Source organism: Aedes aegypti, chromosome 3, assembly GCF_002204515.2.
Source record: "Aedes aegypti strain LVP_AGWG chromosome 3, AaegL5.0 Primary Assembly, whole genome shotgun sequence".
NCBI classification, from domain to species: domain Eukaryota; kingdom Metazoa; phylum Arthropoda; class Insecta; order Diptera; family Culicidae; genus Aedes; species Aedes aegypti.
Window position 1 is genome coordinate 253,941,004 of NC_035109.1, and position 22,611 is coordinate 253,963,614.

At 39.4% G+C, this 22,611-nt stretch overlaps 2 protein-coding genes across 2 annotated transcripts in view; one reads left to right on the forward strand and one right to left on the reverse strand.

The window, feature by feature from the left end:
- The window catches only part of LOC5563915 (protein OSCP1), a 48,314-nt gene that overhangs the window by 7,840 nt on the left and 17,863 nt on the right, over positions 1 to 22,611 (reverse strand). The window lies entirely within an intron of this gene.
- On the forward strand, positions 10,576 to 13,763 carry LOC5563902 (U6 snRNA-associated Sm-like protein LSm8). Its single transcript, XM_021854073.1, has 3 exons — positions 10,576 to 10,686; positions 10,759 to 10,829; positions 13,405 to 13,763. Exon 3 carries the CDS (start codon positions 13,410 to 13,412, stop codon positions 13,695 to 13,697), a length of 288 nt encoding a protein of 95 aa, XP_021709765.1. The 5' UTR covers positions 10,576 to 10,686; positions 10,759 to 10,829; positions 13,405 to 13,409; the 3' UTR covers positions 13,698 to 13,763.

A 22,611-nucleotide genomic window follows, 5' to 3' on the forward strand; every position in this document is an offset into this window, starting at 1 on the left:
CCGAGCCAGATTCTGGAAAGAGAGTTTTCCAAAATCAATCCAAATTGCCGGGAAGAGAGTTTTCCGAGCAATGTGAAAAGTGGATTATGGAGAGTGTTCTCCAAGGACGGAAAGAGAGTTTTCCGAGCGGATTTTGGTAAGAGATGTTGGAGGAATAGTGTCCGACCCCTCACTGGATGCTGTTTTCATGTAGGTTGATGTCCGACCCCTCTCATTCGCTGCTGCCACGTTTTTGGCGCCAAGGTTTGTTATTGTTGTGCGGTCGAGTGAACTAGATTAAAGTTGTTATAATTTTCTCGCGAGTAATAAAATAAGTTTGCACTATAGTTTTGTTCGAAACCATCAGAGTTTTATTCTTCTGAATCTGAACACGCGAATGTCCCTGCTGTTGTTTTCTGCCGGAAAAGCTGCTTGAGATTGCTGTTTCCAACAAGAGAGTTTTCCTAAATGAATCTCAATTGCCGGGAAGAGAGTTTTCCGAGCATTGTGAAAAGTTGATTATGGAGAGAGAGTTCTCCAAGGCCGAAAAGAGTTTTCCGAGTCGGATTTTGGAAAGAGAGTTTTCCAAAATCAAATTGCCAGGAAGAGAGTTTTCCGAGCAATGTGAAAAGTGGATTATGGAAAGAGAGCTCTCCAAGGACGGAAAGAGTTTTCCGAGTGGATTTTGGAAAGAGAGTTTTCCAAAATGAATCTCAATTGCCGGGAAGAGAGTTTTCCGAGCAATGTTAAAAGTTGATTATGCAGAGAGAGTTCTCCAAGGACGGAAAGAGTTTTCGAGTCGGATTTTGGTAAGAGAGTTTTCCAAAATGAATCTCAATTGCCGGGAAGAGAGTTTTCCGAGCAATGTTAAAAGTTGATTATGGAGAAAGAGAGTTCTCCAAGGACGGAAAGAGTTTTCGAGTCGGATTTTGGTAAGAGAGTTTTCCAAAATGAATCTCAATTGCCGGGAAGAGAGTTTTCCGAGCAATGGAAAGAGAGTTTTCCGAAATCAATCCAAATTGGCGGGAAGAGAGTTTTCCGGGCAATGTGAAAAGTGGATTATGGAGAGAGAGTTCTCCAAGGACGGAAAGAGAGTTTTCCGAGCGGATTTTGGAAAGAGAGTTTTCCAAAATGAATCCAAATTGCCGGGAAGAGAATTTTCCGAGCAACGTTAAAAGTGGATTATGGAGAGAGAGTTCACCCATTTTTAGTCACGAAGCAGATAGGTTTCTAAAGTCTTATTTTTAAACCAAAATGGTCTCTTAAGTGACTGTTTTCCTGATCCTATATTAGATAAACCTAGCCAGGAATTTACACCGTGATTACTTAAATATTTCCTAGAATGCAAGTATATGATTTCCACTAAAGCAGATCTTCTCAAGATTCCTACAGAGTTCTTCAAAAATAAAAAATAAACTTCAAGGGTTTATGTTTTTGGGTTTTCGGAGAAAATCGTTAATGGTTCTTACAAAAAAAACCCTCAAAGTTTCAATTCCATTGATGTTTTCAGGAAATATTGTTAAAACTCTTCAGCATTAGAGGTTTCACAACAACATAGACTACAGCAATTATTCCAACTATTTCTACAAATGTTTCTACAGGGATTTTGTTCAATATTTCTTGTGGAATGCTTTTAGAACCGGATTTTAGGAATTCATTTGATATATTTTTTTTTTCATTTTATAAATTCATGCACAAAAACCTTCCTGATGAAAATTTTCAGAGATCCATGCAAAAGTCCATCAGGAAATTTCTATCAGAGATTACTGTAGGTTTTGTTTTAGCAAAGCTTTCCGGGCATTTCCAGGGATTTCTTCAATTATGTCTTAAAAAATCCTTGAAAATTTCCTGGAGACATCTTTATAAAACTTGGGCAAATTCTTAGGAATTTCCGTCGAAAAACTTTGGAAAATTTCTCTTAGTATTTTAGCTGGACTTTGCGAAGATGTTAAAGTAGGAATCTCTGGAGTAATTGCTGAACAAATCCTTAGAGAAGTGCTTAGTTTAAATCTTGAAAAAACTGAACAACTATTCTGGAGAAATTCCTAAGAAATATTGAAATTCTTGAAAAAGCGCATACATTAACAAGTATTTCCAAAAAAAAAATTAAAAGTATCCACAGAAAAATATCTGACTGGATTGATTTTTCAGTACTATTGAGATTTTCAGCCCTAGGCCGTTTCATCTGGATAGATTTTCTAACAAAAACCTTGATAAAAACTTGAATCTGCTGATTCTCTTTTGAACAGTTTTTGTTTTCAGAGATCTTGGATGTTTTTTTTTTTGGTTCTCGTTCGGTCTCTTTTTTTTTAAGCATAAGGTCCCTAAAGTTCATATTTTAAAGATGTTCAGTCGCTATCAGTTCTGATCCATATAATACTTGTCGAAATGTCATGAGTAATACTTGCCTTAATTCAAGAAAAAAAAAATATCCATAGAAATATGTCTGGCCAAAATTTTAAAAACATCTTAAAAACATAAAAGTATTATGGTCTCGATTTAGGTCCCCTGGTTTTTCTTTTGATATCAGATCGGTCTCTTAATTCAAGCAAAAATTCCTATTTTTAAGACCTTTATTCGCGACCAGCCATGCAGCCAAGCACATCGATATCGAATCATCGAATGTTCAAAAATCTACGACCGTCCTCCTGGCTGTCCTGTATATTTTCCCGCCTACCCCTATTGCAAAAAATGTGATCTGTGTTAATCTAAATATGTTTGATATTTAATAAACGCAAAGCTTATATGTTTGTAATTTAGTAGTAAAATCCAATCTGAAGGAATATTCGATATTATTCTACCGAAAAACAATAATCCAAATGCATTTACTAACACGCTATAATTGCCCCTAATAAATTTGAATTATACTAAGTCAGTTTTACCGGCAGGTATACGAATACTAGGCCCAACCAGCCAAATAGCGATTTAGGGGGAGCCTTATAACTACACTCAGAAACACGGGTAGTCACAGAATGACTAAATTTTAGTAATTAATGACTATTTTCTATCTGCCTCTTTCATCCTGCAGGGAATTTTATTCCTATTTGTCAATTCGCCTGGGTTGAAGCATCGCTAAGCTTCAACCCAGTCGAAATGACAGTTAGTGTAGAAAATAACAGCAGAATGAAAGAGAGGCAGATAGAAAATAGTCATTAATGCATACCCGCATAGAAAAATACATATTGCCAAATGTTGCAAACACTACGATGCCATTAACAGATAAGGTTAATGCATCACAAACTGTTACTTTTCTGTTGAACAATATCAAACCTGAATCTTGGGATAATTAAAAACTGTTTGTGTCATCTATACCAAATAATGACAGTATAATAGACCATTTCCGTCAAAAAATATTATTTGCTCATGAGCTTTCTTTCAATTTACTGGACAAACTTCCCAAAGGAACCCATATATTTTGTAGCCCCTAACTATTGAAAAACAATGAAAAACTGGCGGCACGACAGTTCGCCCCACGGTCCTTTACATTTTATTTCTCTCCGATATTTATCAGGCCCCTTTTTCCCCTATGATTTTATCTCCACGTTGTGGTGAATTTTGATCAGCTGTTCCTTCGTGGTCTCCACTCAAGCTTCTGGATTTACTCCCATGATTGAAATTTACTCAGGTGGCGCAGATTATTGATGCGTGACATTAGTTCTCTTTTTCACTCTTTCGTTATTCTTATGCAGAGCAAATATTGACGTCAGCCGGCAAATAAAAGAAAGAAATAGTGACATGCTTCAGTGATTTGCACCACCTAAGTGAATTTAGAACATTGGTCTCATCTTTGTTGATCTTTGGGTTTGGATGCACTACTTGTTCCTTTTTTTGGTAATGGTGATGACTGCAAACCCCATATCCGTCCCGGAAACGACCTATCTATCTTAACAGGTTCCATCATCGGAACCTTAAAGTTAATTGCATGCGCAAACATATTTCCCCGTTTTATTTTCAAGACCCCAAACAAGTGGAAACTGGAACCATCAAGAAGAGAGCGAAGGCAGCCATCGTGACGGAATTCTTCACGAACAGATTAAAGATCCCCTTCTTATCTTCGTAGGAAGTTGCCGTGGTGCTCAACCTGAAAAGGTCCCTACTCTATCCTGGGTATGCGGTCATTGGAAAATTGGCGACGATAAATTTCACTGTGTGGCAGCATATCGTCTTTTAAGCTATTTGACCCCAATTTGAAATCCGGAACATTTCCGCTTTCGAGGTTGCAAGAGCTGTTCGATTAATATTTTATTTGATTTGGATTCCACCCCGGCTTCCATGGACATCCAGGAATAAAAATGATATGCTCCCGCGCAGTGAAATCTTCGTGCCAGTTTGCCTCCGGCCACAAAACCACAAGAGAGCAGGAACCTATCGCGGATCATCCGGCGCACCACGGCAGATTCACGCAATGATGTGAATGGGTTATTTGGAATGGGATTTCAAAGATGAAAATCAAATTTGTCCAGCTGCAACGACGGCCATTTTTCGTGGAGTAGGGTAACGTATATAACTTGGACAGGCATATAATTTGGACAGGCTAGTCGTTGTATGCTCATTTCCAATGAGATGGTGAGGAATATATGTACGGGAAATCATGTATTGCATGATTAATACACTAAGCTGCTTATTAATGATGACCATTCCCATAACAATTACAAATTGGCTTCATAAATATAAAAATTGTAAATTGTATCAACAGAACATCTGTGAAACCTACGAATGCAAGAGGATGTACATTTCATGAACATACATTAAATGCAATAATAGTGCTCAGAATTGGCATTCATAAAAAGTTTGAAAATGGCAACATGATAAAATATGTCTAAAATTTAAGCTAAGTTCATCTAAAATCTTAACATGAGTATATAAGGCATAAATCAGGTGATGTCCAAAATATATTATGGTTTTTGTTCTGTTGATATAATTTAGCCATCTGATGAAACACACTGGAATGTTACATGCATGCATACTTGCAGGCGTTTTTCGTGGATCTGATGATATTTGCTTGCATTACATGAAATTATTGATTATCACTAATATACACATCCGATAAGCGAAAAAATGCATAAGTCACATGTAAATTCCTAAAATTTTATGATATGATCGTTTTTTTAAGAAACCATTGCATGGATATTGAGATAACGCCCCTGTCCAAATTATATTCACATGAGGGTGTCCAAAATGTATATTTGGTGTCCGAAATGTATAACAGACAGGTCTCCAAAAAACGCTATTTTGGAAGCTAATACTACAGTTTGTAAGCTTTTGCTTCCCAGAAACTCAAAGTACAATGGGACATTAAGCATGTAAGTAGCATTAGATAATAAAATATTAGTATATAATGTAGTTAATCAATCGCCGTTTCCAGACATATCCTTAGTCTGTCCAAAATACATAATTTACCCTACTTGTGATTTCGGTGGCTGAGCGCTTAGAAACAGCACGCTTAACCAGATTCACGCATCGCATGTGTTTTTGTGATCTACAGAAAATAAGGCAACGAATGCAAAAATGTCTGAGGAAGTGAAAAATCTGTGCATTTCGCACTCCTTCGCACTCAGCCTATACGTATGTTGGCTATTGGCTACATGCAGATCGCTGAAAATGGATTATTTGTGATGGAACTGTCAGTCATCTTCAACGTGGCAGCAAACAGTTAACCGTTGACAAGATGGGGAGTATTCGGGGATTTTTTCCATCGAAAAGCTGAAAAATGGTCGCAAATGCGAAATATGTTTCCCCATTTGCTTCCGCTTTTACTATTTAAATAGACAAAAACCTGAAAAACTTGCTTTTATAATCAAGAGAAAAATGGAAGCAAATTCCGCATATTGAGCGTTTTTGTGCACCCGGTACTCATTTTTGAGCGGAACAAGTTCAGCGTGAGGTTGATAAGCAACAAACCAACGTGCGAGTCAATTTTCTTGTTGCTGGATTTGACATTTTGTTGTGTCTACAAACATTCAATGCAGGGATGTTGTAAGTTTTGGCCAAATCTCCACTTTCTATACCCACAGGGTTGAAACAACTGTGCCGCACGACAAAATTCACCTCAAATTCCCAAATTTTTAAAAAATTGTAAGAAAATCAGTAGTGCATATAAAAAATATCTGAAAGCGTCAATAATCATAAAAAATAATCGCCTTTCAAGAAAAATATAAAAATTGGGGGTTAGGTCTGACGGAAATGGTCTATTCAATTTTCAGATATTGTTGAACTATATGGAGATGTGAGAAATTGTAGCACCACATGATTACCTCTCCGCAAATAGACCATTTCCGTCAAAAAATTTTATTTGCTCATGAGCTTTCTTTCAATTAACTGAACAAACTTCCCTAAGGAACCCATATGTTTTGAGGCCCCTAACTATTGAAAAACAATGAAAAACTGGCGGCACGACAGTTCGCCCCACGGTCCCCTACATTTTATTTCTCTCAGATTTTTATCAGGCCCCTTTTTCCCCTATGATTTAATCTCCACGTTGTGGTGAATTTTGATCAGCTGTTCCTCTGCGGTCTCCACTCAAGCTTCTGGATTTACTCCAATGATTAAGATTTACTCAGGTGGCCCAGATCTTTGATGCGTGACACTAGTTCTCTCATTTATTCTTTCGCTATTCTTATGCAGAGCAAACAGTGACGTCAGTCGGAAATAAAAGAAAGAAATAGTGGCACGCATCAATGATATGCGCCACCTAAGTAAATTCAGAACATTGGTCTCATCATTGTTGATCTTCGGGTTTGGATGCACTAGTTGTTTATTTTTTTGGTAATGGTGGTGACTGCAATCCCCACATCCGTCCCGGGAACGACCTTGGTACTGTGGTGCTGGCCATTCAAATATCTATCTTAACAGGTTCCAACATCGGAACCTTAATGTTGATTGCGTGCGCAAACATATTTCCCCGTTTTATTTTCAAGACCCCAAACAAGGGGAAACTGGAACCATCAGGAAGAGAGCGAAGATAGCCGTCGCGACGAAATTCTTCACGAAAAGATTAAAGATCCTCTTCTTATCCTTTGCATGAAGTTGCTGTGGTGCCCCAGCTGAATAATTTACGAAAAGGTTCCTGCTCTCTCCCGGTTTTGCGGCCATTGGAAAACTGGCGACGAAAAATTTGATTGTGTGGCAGCATATCGTCTTTTTAGCTAAATATTTGATCCCAATCTGAAATCCGGAACAATGCCGCTTTAAAGGTAGCAAGAGCTGTTCGATTAATATATTATTTTGATTTGGATTCCACCCCAGCTTCAATGGATATCCGGGAATAAAAATGATTGCAGTGGAATCTTCGTTACCAGTTTTCCGCCGGCCACAAAACCACAAGAGAGCAGGAACCTATCGCGGATCATCCGGCGCACCACAGCAGCTTCAGGCAATGAGATGAATGGTTTATTTGGAATGGGATTTCTAAGTTGAAGAAGGTCAAATTTGTCCAGCTACAACGACGGCCATTTTTCGTGGAATTCTTGTGATTTCGGTGACTGAGGGCATAAAAGCAGCACGCTAAACCATATTCACGCATCGCAACAAACCAACGTGCGAGTCAATTTTGTTGTTGCTGGATTTGACATTTTGTTGTGTCTACAAACATTCGATGCAGGGATGTTATAAATTTTGAAAAATCTCCACTTTTTATACCCATAGGGTTGAAACAACTGTGCCGCACGACGAAATTCACCTCAAAACCCCAAATTTTCAAAAAATTGTAAGAAAATCAGGAGTGCATATAAAAAATATCTGAAAGCGTCAATAATCATTAAAAATAATCGTCTTTCGAAGAAAAATATAAAAATTGGGGGTAAGGTCTGACGGAAATGGTCTATTGTTGATATTTAATATCATACACGCTAATACAAAAGTAATCGCGCTGGCTGATGAGGTTAACGCAGCGATGAAAAAATCTTTTAATTTTCTTACGCATCTCGAGTCAAGATTCTCGACATAAAATTAGAAAATAAAATTGAGCATTTGTTTCACATTAAACGAGCGTTAGAAAATAAATTATAAAGATTCAAATTTTAAATCAATTTTTTTTTGTGATACCTAGCTACTGTTTTTTTTAAGCGTGTTTACTTTCGTGGCCAACCAAAATAGGTGACAAAAAATCGGAAAAAATTGACGTCGCTTGGCAGTTTCTTAATAAATTAATGATAAAAACCTGCTCATTCAGTTCCAAAGTGCACGCGGCCTGATCTATTTGAATAGAAGCGCTGGTAAGTAATGTAAAATAGTCAAGTTCATCGGTAAAACGCAACTAATTTTGTCTTTCCGATAAATAATTATGTAGCCGTGGATGCAACTTCGACGCAAGTGAGAAAACCTCCGCTCGGCCACCGGGAAAACCGTTGCTGCTTCAGTTAACCAGAAACAACCGGAATAGGGTCCTAAAGCCCTGTCCCAATTTTAGTGCCAAACGCTTAAGTTTAGGCCAAAAACACATGTTTACTCAATTTTCTAATGTTTTCCGTTGATTTAAGCCAAAAATTTTTTTTTTAGATTTGGTCACGTTTTTTGGCTTAAACTCAAATTTTGGGTGTATTTTGTTTTCCGTGTCCCTTACGAAATGTCAAACAGGAACAACCCCAGTGGTCGAACTAAAACCCCTGTGGTGTTTTTGTCGACTAAGCGAACGTCAAACATGATCAAAAGTGTCAAGGTTCATTTATGGACCAAATTTTTAAAGTTTAAACATGATAAAGGCATTATTTGAGCGGGAAAAATTGCTAAAGTAGTTACAGTAACATGCTTTTTCGTGTTATTAAATAAAAACAATATTTCATTAAAAATTTTAGGACCCAATTGTAAAAGATGACCAAAAACGGACCAGTCGAACCTGCGGCCACTACCAGAGATGTGAAAAACATCGAAACGCAATTGAGGATCGTAAACGAGACTTGCAGCAGCAAGATTGATGCGAGAGAAGCTAAAATACCGTGAAGAGTCGAAACAAGCATTTAGCGAATGTATTTTAATTATTAAGTTCAAGAACATATTAGTGTATAAGAAAGTGTTCAAAGTTTTTAGTTTTTTAGTTTGAAGAAAAAAAAATAAAAAGTAAAAAAAACAAGTTTTAAAAGTTTAATAGAATACACTGAAGCGAGTTAAGACGTGTAGAACAGTTCAATTGAAACATTTACGGATTGAATTAATAGGTAATCCCGGTAATGGAAATTTTTGTGTTTCTGTTAAGAAGTATTTTTTTTTTCTTTTTTAACAATCTGTAAATGTTTCAATTGAAGTAACTGTTTTATACGGTTGAACTTGTTTCATTGTATTTTATTGTATTTATTTTTGTTTCAGGTTTTATTTATTGTTATAGAATAACACCGCAGTATGGTATATGGTTGGGTTACCATAAATGACAATAAACTAATAATTACACATGCATTGTTTATTTTTGTTCTTATTGTACAGTTAAACTGTTTCTTAACAGTTTCCCTTACAGTAGATGAAGCAAAAAATGGACAGTATATTGTCGCACCGCCACCAAACCGGATCGCGCCAGTGAGACTCGCGACGCGCCTTAACTCGCGCGATTTTGAAATCAGTTTTTGAGTGTGGCGCTGCATTCTTACGATGTTTATGAACACAGCGCACTATTCAAATATTAGTCGCGATGCTAGGAGATTGAGAAAAAATACATTTGAAAAAAATGTTTGTCCTTATTTCTACCGGATCCATAATATCTACAACTTGACTAACCGTAACTGAAAAATTTTGTTCGAGAAAATCGACGTTTTGAAATCTCGAAAACGTATTCATACAGACTCAAGTAAAATAGTATACAAACTTGCTTTATCGATCCTATGTGTTTCGCAGACGAATTTCTACGCGTAACGCTCTGAACCAACTCGATTTTTCACTTTTGGAACGTTTAATTTCCAGATTTACAAAACGACGAAAGTAAGATTTTCAACTTTCGCAACCTAACCAGTACTTTCGCCGGCCCGCTGTATGGAGAGACAAAGTGACTTAACCCCGAATCAAAACAAAACACTACTTTAGTCGATTTTACACTGGTAGAAAAACGTCGCAAGTAACTGAATAAAACGGCTTATAATTTTGTCATAAAATTATTGTGTGAGATAATAGGAACTCCATAGTTTTTTAACGCGAGCTCATTGTATGCAAAATTTAAGAAATGTACACGTCGAAAAAATGTTGAAAAGGTGATTCAGTTTAAAACAGTTTTAGAAGACAGGTTGTGATTCTTCTGAATTAATTTTCTCAAACCCGTATGGAAGTTACTTACGTCGATTTGAAAAAGTAACCGAGAAATGGTTACATAACTTAACCGCCTATTCCCCGCATTGTAATTTTCCAATTTACAATTTACCAAACTGTCAAAATAGTTTGTGGTAATGTTGATATATTGTTGTTAAACATGTTACATGAAATTGTTTAGGTATGGTCGCAAATTGTTCTGAACAATATCGGGAACAGTACTTGTATGGTTCATGTTTATGCGGGTAAACTTTAGTAATTCTGTGACTATTTTTATTTCTGAGTGTATGGTTTTGGACTGGTTTTGGATTATTTTCACTCCAGATTCGGATGAACCGAAGCAAGCGTGTATTATTGCAGTTTTGACATCGGTCGGATTGACAGTGATTGTCAAAATAGAAAATGGAAAACGTTTAGCGTTTTGTTTACAGTCGGCAAAAGTTTTATAAGCGCCTAATTTATAGTGGTCTTCTGTCTGCAACAGTAATAATTTCTATCATTGTTCAACAGCTCTCACAATACTAACATATACCAAACCATTTTTTCGTCGCACAGGAAACGGACACAGCACGAACAAGGACATCTACAAGCTCTATCAAATCGGAACCAGCGCTACGATATACATGGTAATAGATCTGTGAATCGTTTGAATATGCTTTGGGGTCGTCCATTAAATACGTAAGACGATATGGCTTTAGTAATTTAGCCTTGAAATTTACTTCAAATTGTCATACAAAAAAACGGGAGCAAAATTCGAAAGACTGCCTCATTAAACATTTGACAGTTCAACAGCCGACTAATTGGTTGAAAATCGGTCGATTATTTCACCGACGCTTTTTTAACACAAGGAAGTTTAACACAGCGATCAACTGACTAATCGCTAGGTTAAATCGGGTGACCGAGGAAATCTGATGTTTAGTACCCGCAACGAACTGGACTATCGAAATTCATACATTTTGCCTTATGAAAGATGGAACGACTATCGAAATACGAATGCTTCATGTATCGTTTAAGCATCACTTCACACCAAGGCGTCGATAGGCGCGGGGTGTACGCACGAGCCTATCGATCGCAAGGCCCTCGGTTCGATTCCAGGTTGCCGCGAAGACTATTTTTGTTTTCAAATTTTGGTTTCATAAGGCAAATTTATGAATTTCAACCCGATTCCTTGTGGCGAATTTTCATAAGGGGTTCTTATGTTTATCGATAGTCCATTTGCCTGAGTGTAGGTCAACTTGCTTGGATTTTACTTAAAATACCGATTTATCCACCTATTTAATAGGATTGCGTCGACCCACCCAATTAAATCGGGTGATATTCGGTTGATGTTGTTGTTGTTGTTTGAGAGGGACTTTAACCCGAAGGTCATTCGTCCCTTAACGTTCGGTTGATCCTTATATGTTAATCTTCCATAAGCGTCGGTGCAACAATCGACCGATTTTTCAACCAATTTAGTCGGCTGGTGAACTGTCAAATGTTTAATGGGGTGCTAAATTTGTCTTACGTAATTTCTGGACGACCCTTTCTAGATTCGATCAATAGGGTACGCGCACCCTTCGTAAGATAGTCGTGCCTATTCTGCGCGGCGTGTGAACAATCGAAAAGATAACTACATAGATTGGATGTACCTCTAGTGGACGATCCTCACTAATGGCTGTTGCAGTAAACAGTTGCAAAATATTTTTTTACTATGAAGGTCAGAGGCTAAGTACCATTGATGAACAGCTCGATTTTCTACAAAAATGGTCAACATAATTAGCTAAGGCGGCATCCACAAATTACGTAACGCTTTAGGGGGAGGGGGAGAGTAGGCTCAAGCGTTACGGCTCATACAAAAATTTAATTTTTTTCATACAAAAAGCGTTACGTCCCCTCCGGGGGGGATAAAAGATTCCAATTTTAGCGTTACGTAATAAATGGACGCTGCCTAAGATTAAAATTTAAGCTCCACTGTACTTATATTAGCTTATATGCCCATATACTCATAACTGTCCCTCTATGGGATTTTTTATGTACATGGGACGGTTATATAGTGGTTATCACGCCCAATGGTATGGGTGCCCTAGTGTAGATGTGGTTGTGAACCTTAGAGGAAAACAATATGTACTCTGTCTCGAAAAACACTCAGAATCCGGGTGTAAATTTTTCAAATTGGGTAATATTTCCATATGCATTTTGATGAGTCTGGAGAGCGTGTGCAAGTTTCTTTGAGGAAAACAAATACAAACTGTGTATGACGAGCGTATGCTAGTCTTCGTGCGTTCAAATGTCACTAAGCTCCATGGGCGAATATGGGCAGTATTGTAAGTAATTCCCATGCAAACTTTGATGGGCTTATGCAGTCTCAATTTTCATCCAAATAAGCTCAAATTTTGGGAGGACACTCAAAATTTGATCTGAAATCAAGTGAGCTTGGGCAAAACTGTGTTTTAATTACCCTTATATCTATTGAACTAATTGCATTTAAGCTGCGACTTGTAAGGTAAATTATACTTCAACATTACTGCCCATGTTCACATAGTCGACCTAAGCGCCAATAAGACCAAAATGCAAAAGTATCCCCCAATCAACTTACATTTTAGCAAATGCACATATTATTTCACCGAAATTGTTGAAATATTCAAGCTAGGAACAGAAAAACGCCTGTTTTAGCAATGCTAGTGCTGATGGTTACGTCGACCATGCGAACATGCGCAAATTAGTATGGCCCATAACGATCAAACTACAAAAACCTTAAATTACACTCCTCAAATTTGTTCATTTGGACCCCCAGAAACTTGAAATGCAAATTTACTTTCCTGGGAGTTGATTGACATATTTCAATGGATTGCTGCAACGAAATCTCCATACACACCTCGAGTGCTCGGAATATGAGCACCGACCGAATACGAGTGCAGAAACGGTCAATTGACAAATAAAGCACTCAGCTAACTATGAAAGTGCTCATAGAACACTGAGCTGAGAAATGAACTCTTTCCCAGTAGGCGTAGAGGCAATACCAGAAAAGAATAAAAAGAAGATGAAAAAGGATAAGCGCACAAGAAATAGCAATATGAGTATGAAAATTTGCCTGAAGGTGCTTACATTTGTCTGAGAGTATTATTTATTTTTTCATGAGAAACTACTAATATCTTCACTATTGGCACACTTACCCTAACGCAATATATTGGTTTCTGATTCAACAAATTCTATCTCATTCAGAAACTATGTCCGGCTTGGAGTCATATGTGAACACAACCGTTTCCATCATAACAGCCGATGGTCGAAATTTCGTTGGCACTCTCAAAGGATTCGACCAAACCATCAACATCATTCTGGACGAATCACATGAGCGGGTATACTCAATGAATGCCGGCATAGAGCAAGTAGTGCTGGGCCTACACATCATCCGCGGGGACAATGTTGCTGTAATCGGCCAACTGGACGAGAGCATAGACAGCAAATTGGACTTTTCTACAATACGCGGATTGCCACTAGAACCAGTGGTTCACTGATCGAATTATTGTAGGTTGTAAGTTATATTGAATTGTTTAAAATAAAATGAAATTTTGCTTATAGTATTGGCTAGAAAAATATTTTGCGAATAAAAATATCCGAATGGCTTGACAGAAATTCTGCTACGACTAATAAATAAAAGTGACCTTCAGTAAATTTAAACAACATACTATCCATAAACGCGCATGACAAATCAGACGAACTGATTATTCTTAGGTTTGAGCAATATATAACCTCTTGGAAAAATATTACTACCTGTAAACTAAAACTACCAAAGAAGAAACATAGTTCCAGTAGTTGCGCTAGTTTTCATCTCAGCTCAACGAGCTACATACTCGGTTACCAATGGCTTTTAGGGTTAGATATTAAGTAACGCGAGATCTCTACGACTTTTCTTCATTTGTATAAACTAAACGTGTGTTTTTAATCGGAAATATACGTGTTTTATTGCACAGTCCAATCTACTGGTGCATTCACAACCATTGGTACCGGCTCCCTAACTAGAGAAGGCTCAGAGAAAAATTAAAAAAGAATATGGATACACACAATAGATATTAGAAAAATCAATAATCTGAGCTTAAATTTGACATTCAGATCGAAAAACACTTAGCTCTAATCACCGAAGTCGGTAATTCATTTACCGAAATCTCAACAGCTGAACGGTCGGTAATCGGTTCGGTAAACGAACCAATAGACCATTTCCGTCAGATCTAACCCCCGGTTTTTGTATTTTTCTTCGAAAGGCAATCATTTTTAATGAATGTTAACGCTTTCAGATTTTGTTTATATGCACACCTGATTTTCTTACAAATTTTTGATAACATGGATACTCACCACATTTTAAAAAATAATTCGAGAAGCGGCACAGTTTGTTCAACCCTATGGGAAGCGTGGTGATTTTGCAACAGTTTTTCGATTCCACCCCTGCATTGGAATGCTTGTTTAGATTTGGAAACGTCAAATCAGGTGCGCGCTCAAACTGACCGTGATCCCGATCAGGGCGCCCCAAACAGGAGCGCCAACGAAACTAACTTGAAAGTACTCAAACAAACGTTTTTAAACCAGATTGGAACTGGCGCAACCCGTTCTGAATCACAGTTTCAACTCCAACCCGATTCTGGTTTAGGAAAATATGTTTTCCTCCACATATTCAAAATTCAAAACCACCCCCTAACAACAAATCTCTTATCCACCCAACAGTTACGGTACCACTGGTTCTGTAGAAGGCTATTTTTACTATTCATGCTGGCAAATGCCTAAATCTATCTGTTGGATGTTGATCCGGAATATTTCCGCCTTGAGGCAGCAACAGTCGTGCAAGGAAATTTTGAGATGCCTGATCTCTCTGTTTTCTGCCGACGAGGATTGAATAAGCCGGAAGATTCCCGCCTAGAGGCAGCAACAGCCGCTCAAAATTTCCTTGCGCGGCTGTTGCTGCCTCTAGGCGGGAATCTTCCGGCTTATTCAATCCTCGTCAGCAGAAAACAGAGAGATCAGGCATCTGTCGACTACAATCCTTGCGTTACAGAACCGTGTACCCGCATAAACATGAACCATACAAGTACTGTTCCCGATATTGTTCAGAACAATTTGCGACCATACCTAAACAATTTCATGTAACATGTTTAACAACAATATATCAACATTACCACAAACTATTTTGACAGTTTGGTAAATTGTAAATTGGAAAATTACAATGTGGGGAATAGGCGGTTAAGTTATGTAATCATTTCAAAACGTCGATTTTCTCGAACAAAATTTTTCAGTTACGGTTAGTCAAGTTGTAGATATACTGTCCATTTTTTGCTTCATCTACTGTAAGGGAAACTGTTAAGAAACAGTTTAACTGTACAAAAAGAACAAAAATAAACAATGCATGTGTAATTATTAGTTTATTGTCATTTATGGTAACCCAACCATATACCATACTGCTGTGTTATTCTATGACAATAAATAAAACCTGAAACAAAAATAAATACAATAAAATACAATGAAACAAGTTCAACCGTATAAAACAGTTACTTCAATTGAAACATTTACAGATTGTTAAAAAAGAAATAAAAATAATACTTGTTAACAGAAACACAAAAATTTCCATTACCGGGATTACCTATTAATTCAATCCGTAAATGTTTCAATTGAACTGTTCTACACGTCTTAACTCGCTTCAGTGTATTCTATTAAACTTTGATAACTTGTTTTTTTACTTTTTATTTTTTTTTCTTCAAACTAAAAAACTAAAAACTTTGAACACTTTCTTATACACTAATATGTTCTTGAACTTAATAATTAAAATACATTCGCTAAATGCTTGTTTCGACTCTTCACGGTATTTTAGCTTCTCTCGCATCAATCTTGCTGCTGCAAGTCTCGTTTACGATCCTCAATCGCGTTTCGATGTTTTTCACATCTCTGGTAGTGGCCGCAGGTTCGACTGGTCCGTTTTCGGTCATCTTTTACAATTCCGGTTGTTTCTGGTTAGGCGGCATTCACAAATTACGTAACGCTCTAGGGGGAGGGGGGGAGTAGGCTCAAGCGTTACGACTCATACAAAAATTTAAAAAATTTCATACAAAAAGCGTTATGAAGGGGGGGGAGGGGGTCAAAATTTCCAAATTTAGCGTTACGTAATAAATGGACGCCGCCTTAACTGAAGCAGCAACGGTTTTCCCGGTGGCCGAGCGGAGGTTTTCTCACTCGCGTCGAAGTTGCATCCACGGCTACATAATTATTTATCGGAAAGACAAAATTAGTTGCGTTTTACCGATGAACTTGACTATTTTACATTACTTACCAGCGCTTCTATTCAAACAGATCAGGCCGCGGGTACTTTGGAACTGAATGAGCAGGTTTTTATCATTAATTTATTAAACTGCCAAGCGACGTCAATTTTTTCAGATTTTTTGTCACCTATTTTAGTTGGCCACGAAAAGTAAACACGCTTAAAAAAAACATTAGCTAGGTATTGTAGTAGATAAAAACGACATAATGAAAAATTAAAAGATCAACTAATTTTCAGTGTGGTGGCTTTAGTATGCATCAACTATACCACGACCGGAAATACCTGTTGAAGTTAAAAATGAGAGAATAAAACCCATAAGGCTCTAGTTCGATTCGTCGGAATATCCGCCAGTGGTAGGCGACAGCCGAGAACGATCGTAGAAACGATGCATTTCAATGTAAGTGAGAGGGAGAGTAGTTGTTCGGGTTTGCCTGGAGCTATGATGAATTCAAGCCCGGCGCGCTTCTCGACATGTCAGACAACAGCCCGAGTGAATCAACCTTCGGCCCGAATCTTTCTGTGGAGGTACATTCGGGGCGAAAAGTTCATGTTCGCGTGAGCGGAGCAAACGAGAGATGTGATTCGGCAAGCAAACAAGATCGGATCTCGCCTCGTAGAGTCGAGCTGGAAGCAAGCGTGCTTCAGTATAAACCGCTCTAACGTGAGAGAGAGAGAAAGAGAGTAAAACACGAGCAGGGTGCTCTCGGATGGATAGACGCTGGGGGTAGCGGGCGTTGTACCGTCGGGACGAACAACAAATGTTCATCTGGGCAGAGCAAACGCGAGAGGTGGATCGGGAATATCGGGTCTCGTGGAGTCGGGCGGAAAGCGAGCGTGTTTCAGTATCAACCGCTCTAACGTGAGAGTAAAACCCGATCTCACGGAAGGATGCTCTCGGACGCTGGGGGTCGCCGTCGTGGAAGGTATAATCGAGATGAAAAATAAATGGTGGTATGGCTCGGGCAAAAACGAGAGGGGATTCAAACACTCTAATGTGAGAGAGTGAAACCCGATCTCGCTCTCGGACGGAAAGACGCTGGGGTCGCGGTTGTTAAAACGACGATCGCATTTCATTCTGTTAGCGAAAGTTGAGACGTTTGGACGCGTTCAAAGTATCGTCTGATTTGCCATTAAATCATCCGAGTAAATTCAGTTTCCTTTCCAAAATTACATTCCTCTTTTTTTGACGATGGCAAGTAAGCGGCACGACAATGGCGCAGTGGACGCTCCCGTCCGGTAAGTATCGAAAGGTGTGAAACTCCAGTTCAATAAACTGTGCTAAAAGTGATGGGAACCATGACAAGAAATATTCCGAACAAACTAAGATGGCGGACATTGTACAGTTGTGAAAGAAACAACCACGTGTGAAGAAAGCATTTCATGCAGATGTGACTTGGAGGAAATTGAGTTGGAAAATGGCGAGAGTAAAATTATGGCTGGTAGTGATTCGTGAGTAATGAAAAATGGCGGTCTGCTTAATAAAATTTGTATGGAAAAGTTTTTTTTAATAATTTCGACAATAGGTGCTATTTTTTCTTCGAGTAAAAAGTAAAAGGAATCGTTTGATGCTAATGTAAATTGGTAGTGATTACGGCTGAAGGATTGAAATTGAAAAATAGCGAAAGTTTAATTATGGCTGGTAGTGATTCGTGAGCAATGAAAAATGGCGGACGATGTACCTTACATTTATCAGTGGCCTTCTTGATGGAATTCGTACAGTAAATTTGAAGTTTTTTTTAATGTTTTCTAAAATAAGGGTGCTTTTTTAATACAAACGCAAAAAAAAACAAAAATGGAGCGAGAGGACTCCTACAAAAAAAAAAAAAATGAGTGAACGTTGAGCGAGAGGACTCTAGAGAGAAAAAAGAAGAAGGTTGGAGCGAGAGGACTCCATTGCAAAGGGAGCGAGAGGACTCCATTGCAAAGGGAGCGAGTGGTCTCCCGAAATGGTAAAATATATAGCAAGAGCACAAAAAAAAGGCGGATGACTTAAAAAAAAAGAGAGAGAAATGAGAATAATAAATTGAATTGATTGAGCACATTTCAAAAATAATATAAATTAATCGAAAACAAATGAAATCGTATTCTAAGTGCAATTTATTTATTATTTGTTCTATAGGAAAATGAAGAAGAAGAATCTCAAAATGGACACGATTTTGAAGGAACTGGAGGTAGAGAAGTCGGCTAGAGCCGAACTGAGTAAGCAGCTGGAAAAGGCCAACGAAACCATAAAGGCATTGCAGATGAGCCTACGGTCACCGAGAAGTGAGAGTGTAGACAGCGCGGCGTTTGAGCAAAATGCCGGTCCTTCCAGTACCCAACACCACAGGGCCGAAGCGGACGCTGAAAGATCTCGATTTGTGACGACCGTCAATCAAATGTCCATTTCGGCCATTAATGTACCAGAGTGCAAGCCATCCGTGATCGGTGAGCAAATTGGACGTCGCGACTATGAATTGTGGATCGACCTTCTTACGGATTCATTGAAGTTGGCCGGCGTGGACGATGAGCCAACCAAATTCGTGGTCTTCAAAGTAAAGGCTGGACCATTGCTGTTGGATATTTTCAAAAACACTAAATCGAGCCCGGATGGCCCCAGTGAGGACGAACTACCGTATTCGAACGCTTTGAGCAGATTGAAGATTTATTTTGGGTCCGCATCAGATATAATGCTGCAACGGCGCAAGCTGGCATTAATGGTGCAGGGCCCGGAGGAATCCGATTTGTCATTCATCATGAGAGTTAACTCGATTGCGCGATTGTGCGATTACAAGGAAGGGAAGGAATTCGAAGAAATTGTGAGTGCTGTCGCTACACACGCGAAGAACAAGGACGTTCGTATCGTGGCCCTAAAGATGCTCAACCGTCAGGGATCATTTACCGAGCTAGTGGATGCTGTTCGAGAGATCGAGGCTGTGAAGATGAACGAGGAATATTATCGTATGCAGCATGGTAAGCCTGAGCAGATGACAGTGGCAGCGGTTAGTGCCACTTTTCCGAGAGCAGATACATCCCGTCGAGGTTTCAATCGCCGTCCTCCTTATCGCGGTAGATATGGACAACCATATGCTGGCCAATCTAGATTTGACGCGCGCCGTTCATCGGATCTCGGAGGAAGGAACACCCAGAAAGCACAGGCGGACCGATGCTTCAGATGTGATAGTGTTTATCACAAAGCAGAAGATTGTTTCGCCATTGATAAGACTTGCCTTAAATGTGGTCGTAGAGGCCACATTCTAAGAGCATGTCGCTCATTTAAGACTGAACAGCCTCACCGATCAGGAGGGGATGATCGAACCATCAAGCCTGAAATGGTGGCTTCTATTGAACTGGACGACGCAGCTAAGACAGAAGAACGAGCGGATGAAAAGAATGTAGGTGTTGACGTTGCGAAGTAACATGTCGGCGTTGCAGACTTTGATTTACCTTGGAAATTCTTATTTGATTGTCATTTGTTTTCACACATTTATAAGCTGAATTCGATAATTTGAATAAACTGAAATCTAAATTTATTACTTAAGAGTATTTCCTAGTATATCATTGTAATGACACGACAATTAATGTTGTATTAGTAGTAATCAAATGATTTTTTTTGTTTTTCCAGTTGCTTGTCGCGACGTTTACAGCGACAAATGAAGCAACTGACGAGAGCATTATAAGAGCTACGGTTGCAGGATTACAATGCGAGTTCCTCATTGACTCGGGGGCGCAAGTAAATACAATTACGGATCAGCGTTTTGCCACATTATGCGAAGATGAGAAATACAGAAGAGAACTGTTCAATGTGCAGAATAGTACCGATCGTCCTCTAAAAGCGTATGCGACCTCTGGTGAGATACCAGTGCTAGCCACTTTCGAAGCTTTCATGCACATATCCGACAACCGGCCTACTTTACTCGAAAAATTCTACGTGGTTAGAGAACGCCAATCGCTTTTAGGACGAGCAACGGCAACCAGGTATAGTGTTCTGCTATTGGGATTGCAAGTACCGGTATGTTCAGGTCGATGTTTGTCCAATTCCTGGTATGAAGCAAACGAAATTGCATCAGTGGCGGTGGAGGAAAAGTTTCCCAAATTCAATATCCCGCCAGTAAAAATAAATTATGACCGGACAAGACCACCATGTCGCAACGTCTTCATGAATATCCCAGTAGCTCTGAAGCCATTGGTTGAGAAACGACTGCAACAGCTTCTCGCTTCGGGCATTATCGAAGAAGTAACTGACGATATGGAGAACTTGTTCTGCTCGTCGATGCTAGCAATACCGAAAGGAAAGGAGGATATAAGACTAGTGATTGATCTTAGGGGTCCCAACAGTTACATTCAGAGATCACCGTTTGCTATGCCAAGCTTGGAAAAAATCCTAGCGGAAATTCATGGCGCACAGTGGTTCTCCACCATAGACATGACCAACGCATATTTTCATATCGAACTCGAGGAAGAAAGTCGTCACCTTACAAATTTCTGCACAGAATTTGGCATGTTTCGATGCGTCAGGTTGCCGTTTGGATTGTGCAACGCACCTGATATCTTCCAAGAGGTGTTACAGCGAAAGATTCTGGGAGGCTGTAGAGGTGTAAAAAATTATCTTGACGACATCTTTATTTTCGGAAAGACCCCTGAAGAGCATGACGAGAACCTCGCCGCGGTAATGACTCGCCTTCGGGAACACAACGTGAAAATCAACGAATCAAAATGTGTTTTCAAGAGTCAATCCGTGACATTCATTGGATTCAAGATCACCCCCGATGGATGGCAGATCGAGGAAGAGAAAATGCGAGCAATCGAGGAGTTCAGAATACCGGAGACAATCGGTGAAGTGAAAAGCTTCCTGGGACTCGTAACGTTCGTTGATAAGTTTGTGCCACATCGAGCAACAAGGACTGAGAAACTGAGAGCGTTGGCAAACGCCGAAAACTTCTACTGGTCCGAGGCAGAAGACGTAGAATTTCAAGCCTTTAAACAGGAAGCCTTGAAGACTATTAAGACATTGGGATATTTCAAGACTTCCGATAGGACAGAAATATTTGTCGACGCGTCTGCTGTCGGACTTGGGGCTGTGCTAATCCAATTCAACGACAAAGGAGTACCGAGGATCATTGCGTGTGCATCCAAGGCACTTACGGCCACCGAGCAGAGATACCCACAGACACACCGGGAAGCTCTGGCTGTTGTCTGGGGAGTCGAGCGGTTTGCGTACTATTTGTCCGGCAGAACTTTCGTCACGGGCGGTTTCCAGAGCGGAAGCGTGGGCTCTGCGATTGCAACCGTTCGATTTTACTATTGAGCGAGTTCCAGGTGAAGTTGGGTTCATGTTCAGCTAACAATTAAAACTAACGATTATCTTGTTAATACAGGTGAACAAAATGTGGCAGACGTTCTATCGAGACTGTTTCGGAGTACACATGAACCGGTACCGTTCGAAGATAACTGCGAAAACCATGCACTTTTCGCGCTGGATACGGATAGCATGGATATTTGCTTGGGAGACATTGAAGCGGCAGCCGACGAGGATGAGGAGCTGAAAGAAGTAATTAATGCTCTGAAATATGACAAATGGCCACGAGCATTGAGGAAATATGAAGCGCAGAAGAACAGCCTTCATCATCTAGGCTCACTGGTCTGTAAAGACGATAGAATTGTTTTGCCTTCGTCTCTACGCAGACGAGCTATGGAAGCAGCACATGGTGGACACGTGGGACAAGTCGCCATGAAAAGAATCATGCGCGAGTTCTTTTGGTGGCCACGCATGGCTTCTGAAACTGAGCAGTTTGTTAAAGACTGCCAAACTTGTTGTATGCTTTCCAGGAAAAATCCGCCGCTGCCCATTTCTTCTCGTGATCTTCCTGGGGGACCCTGGGAAATAGTACAAACAGACTTTCTTTCAATCCCAGGATACGGTTCAGGGGACTTCCTGACCGTAGTCGACACGTACTCTCGCTATCTCTCTGTAGTAGAGATGAAGCGCAAAAACGCGGATTCTACTAACGCTGCGCTTATCGAAATCTTTAGGCCTTGGGGTTGCCCACGCATATTGCAGAGCGACAACGGTCCACCCTTTAACAGTTCAACGTTTTGTTCTTTCTGGGAGAATAAGGGCGTTAATGTTCGGAAGTCGATTCCATTAAGCC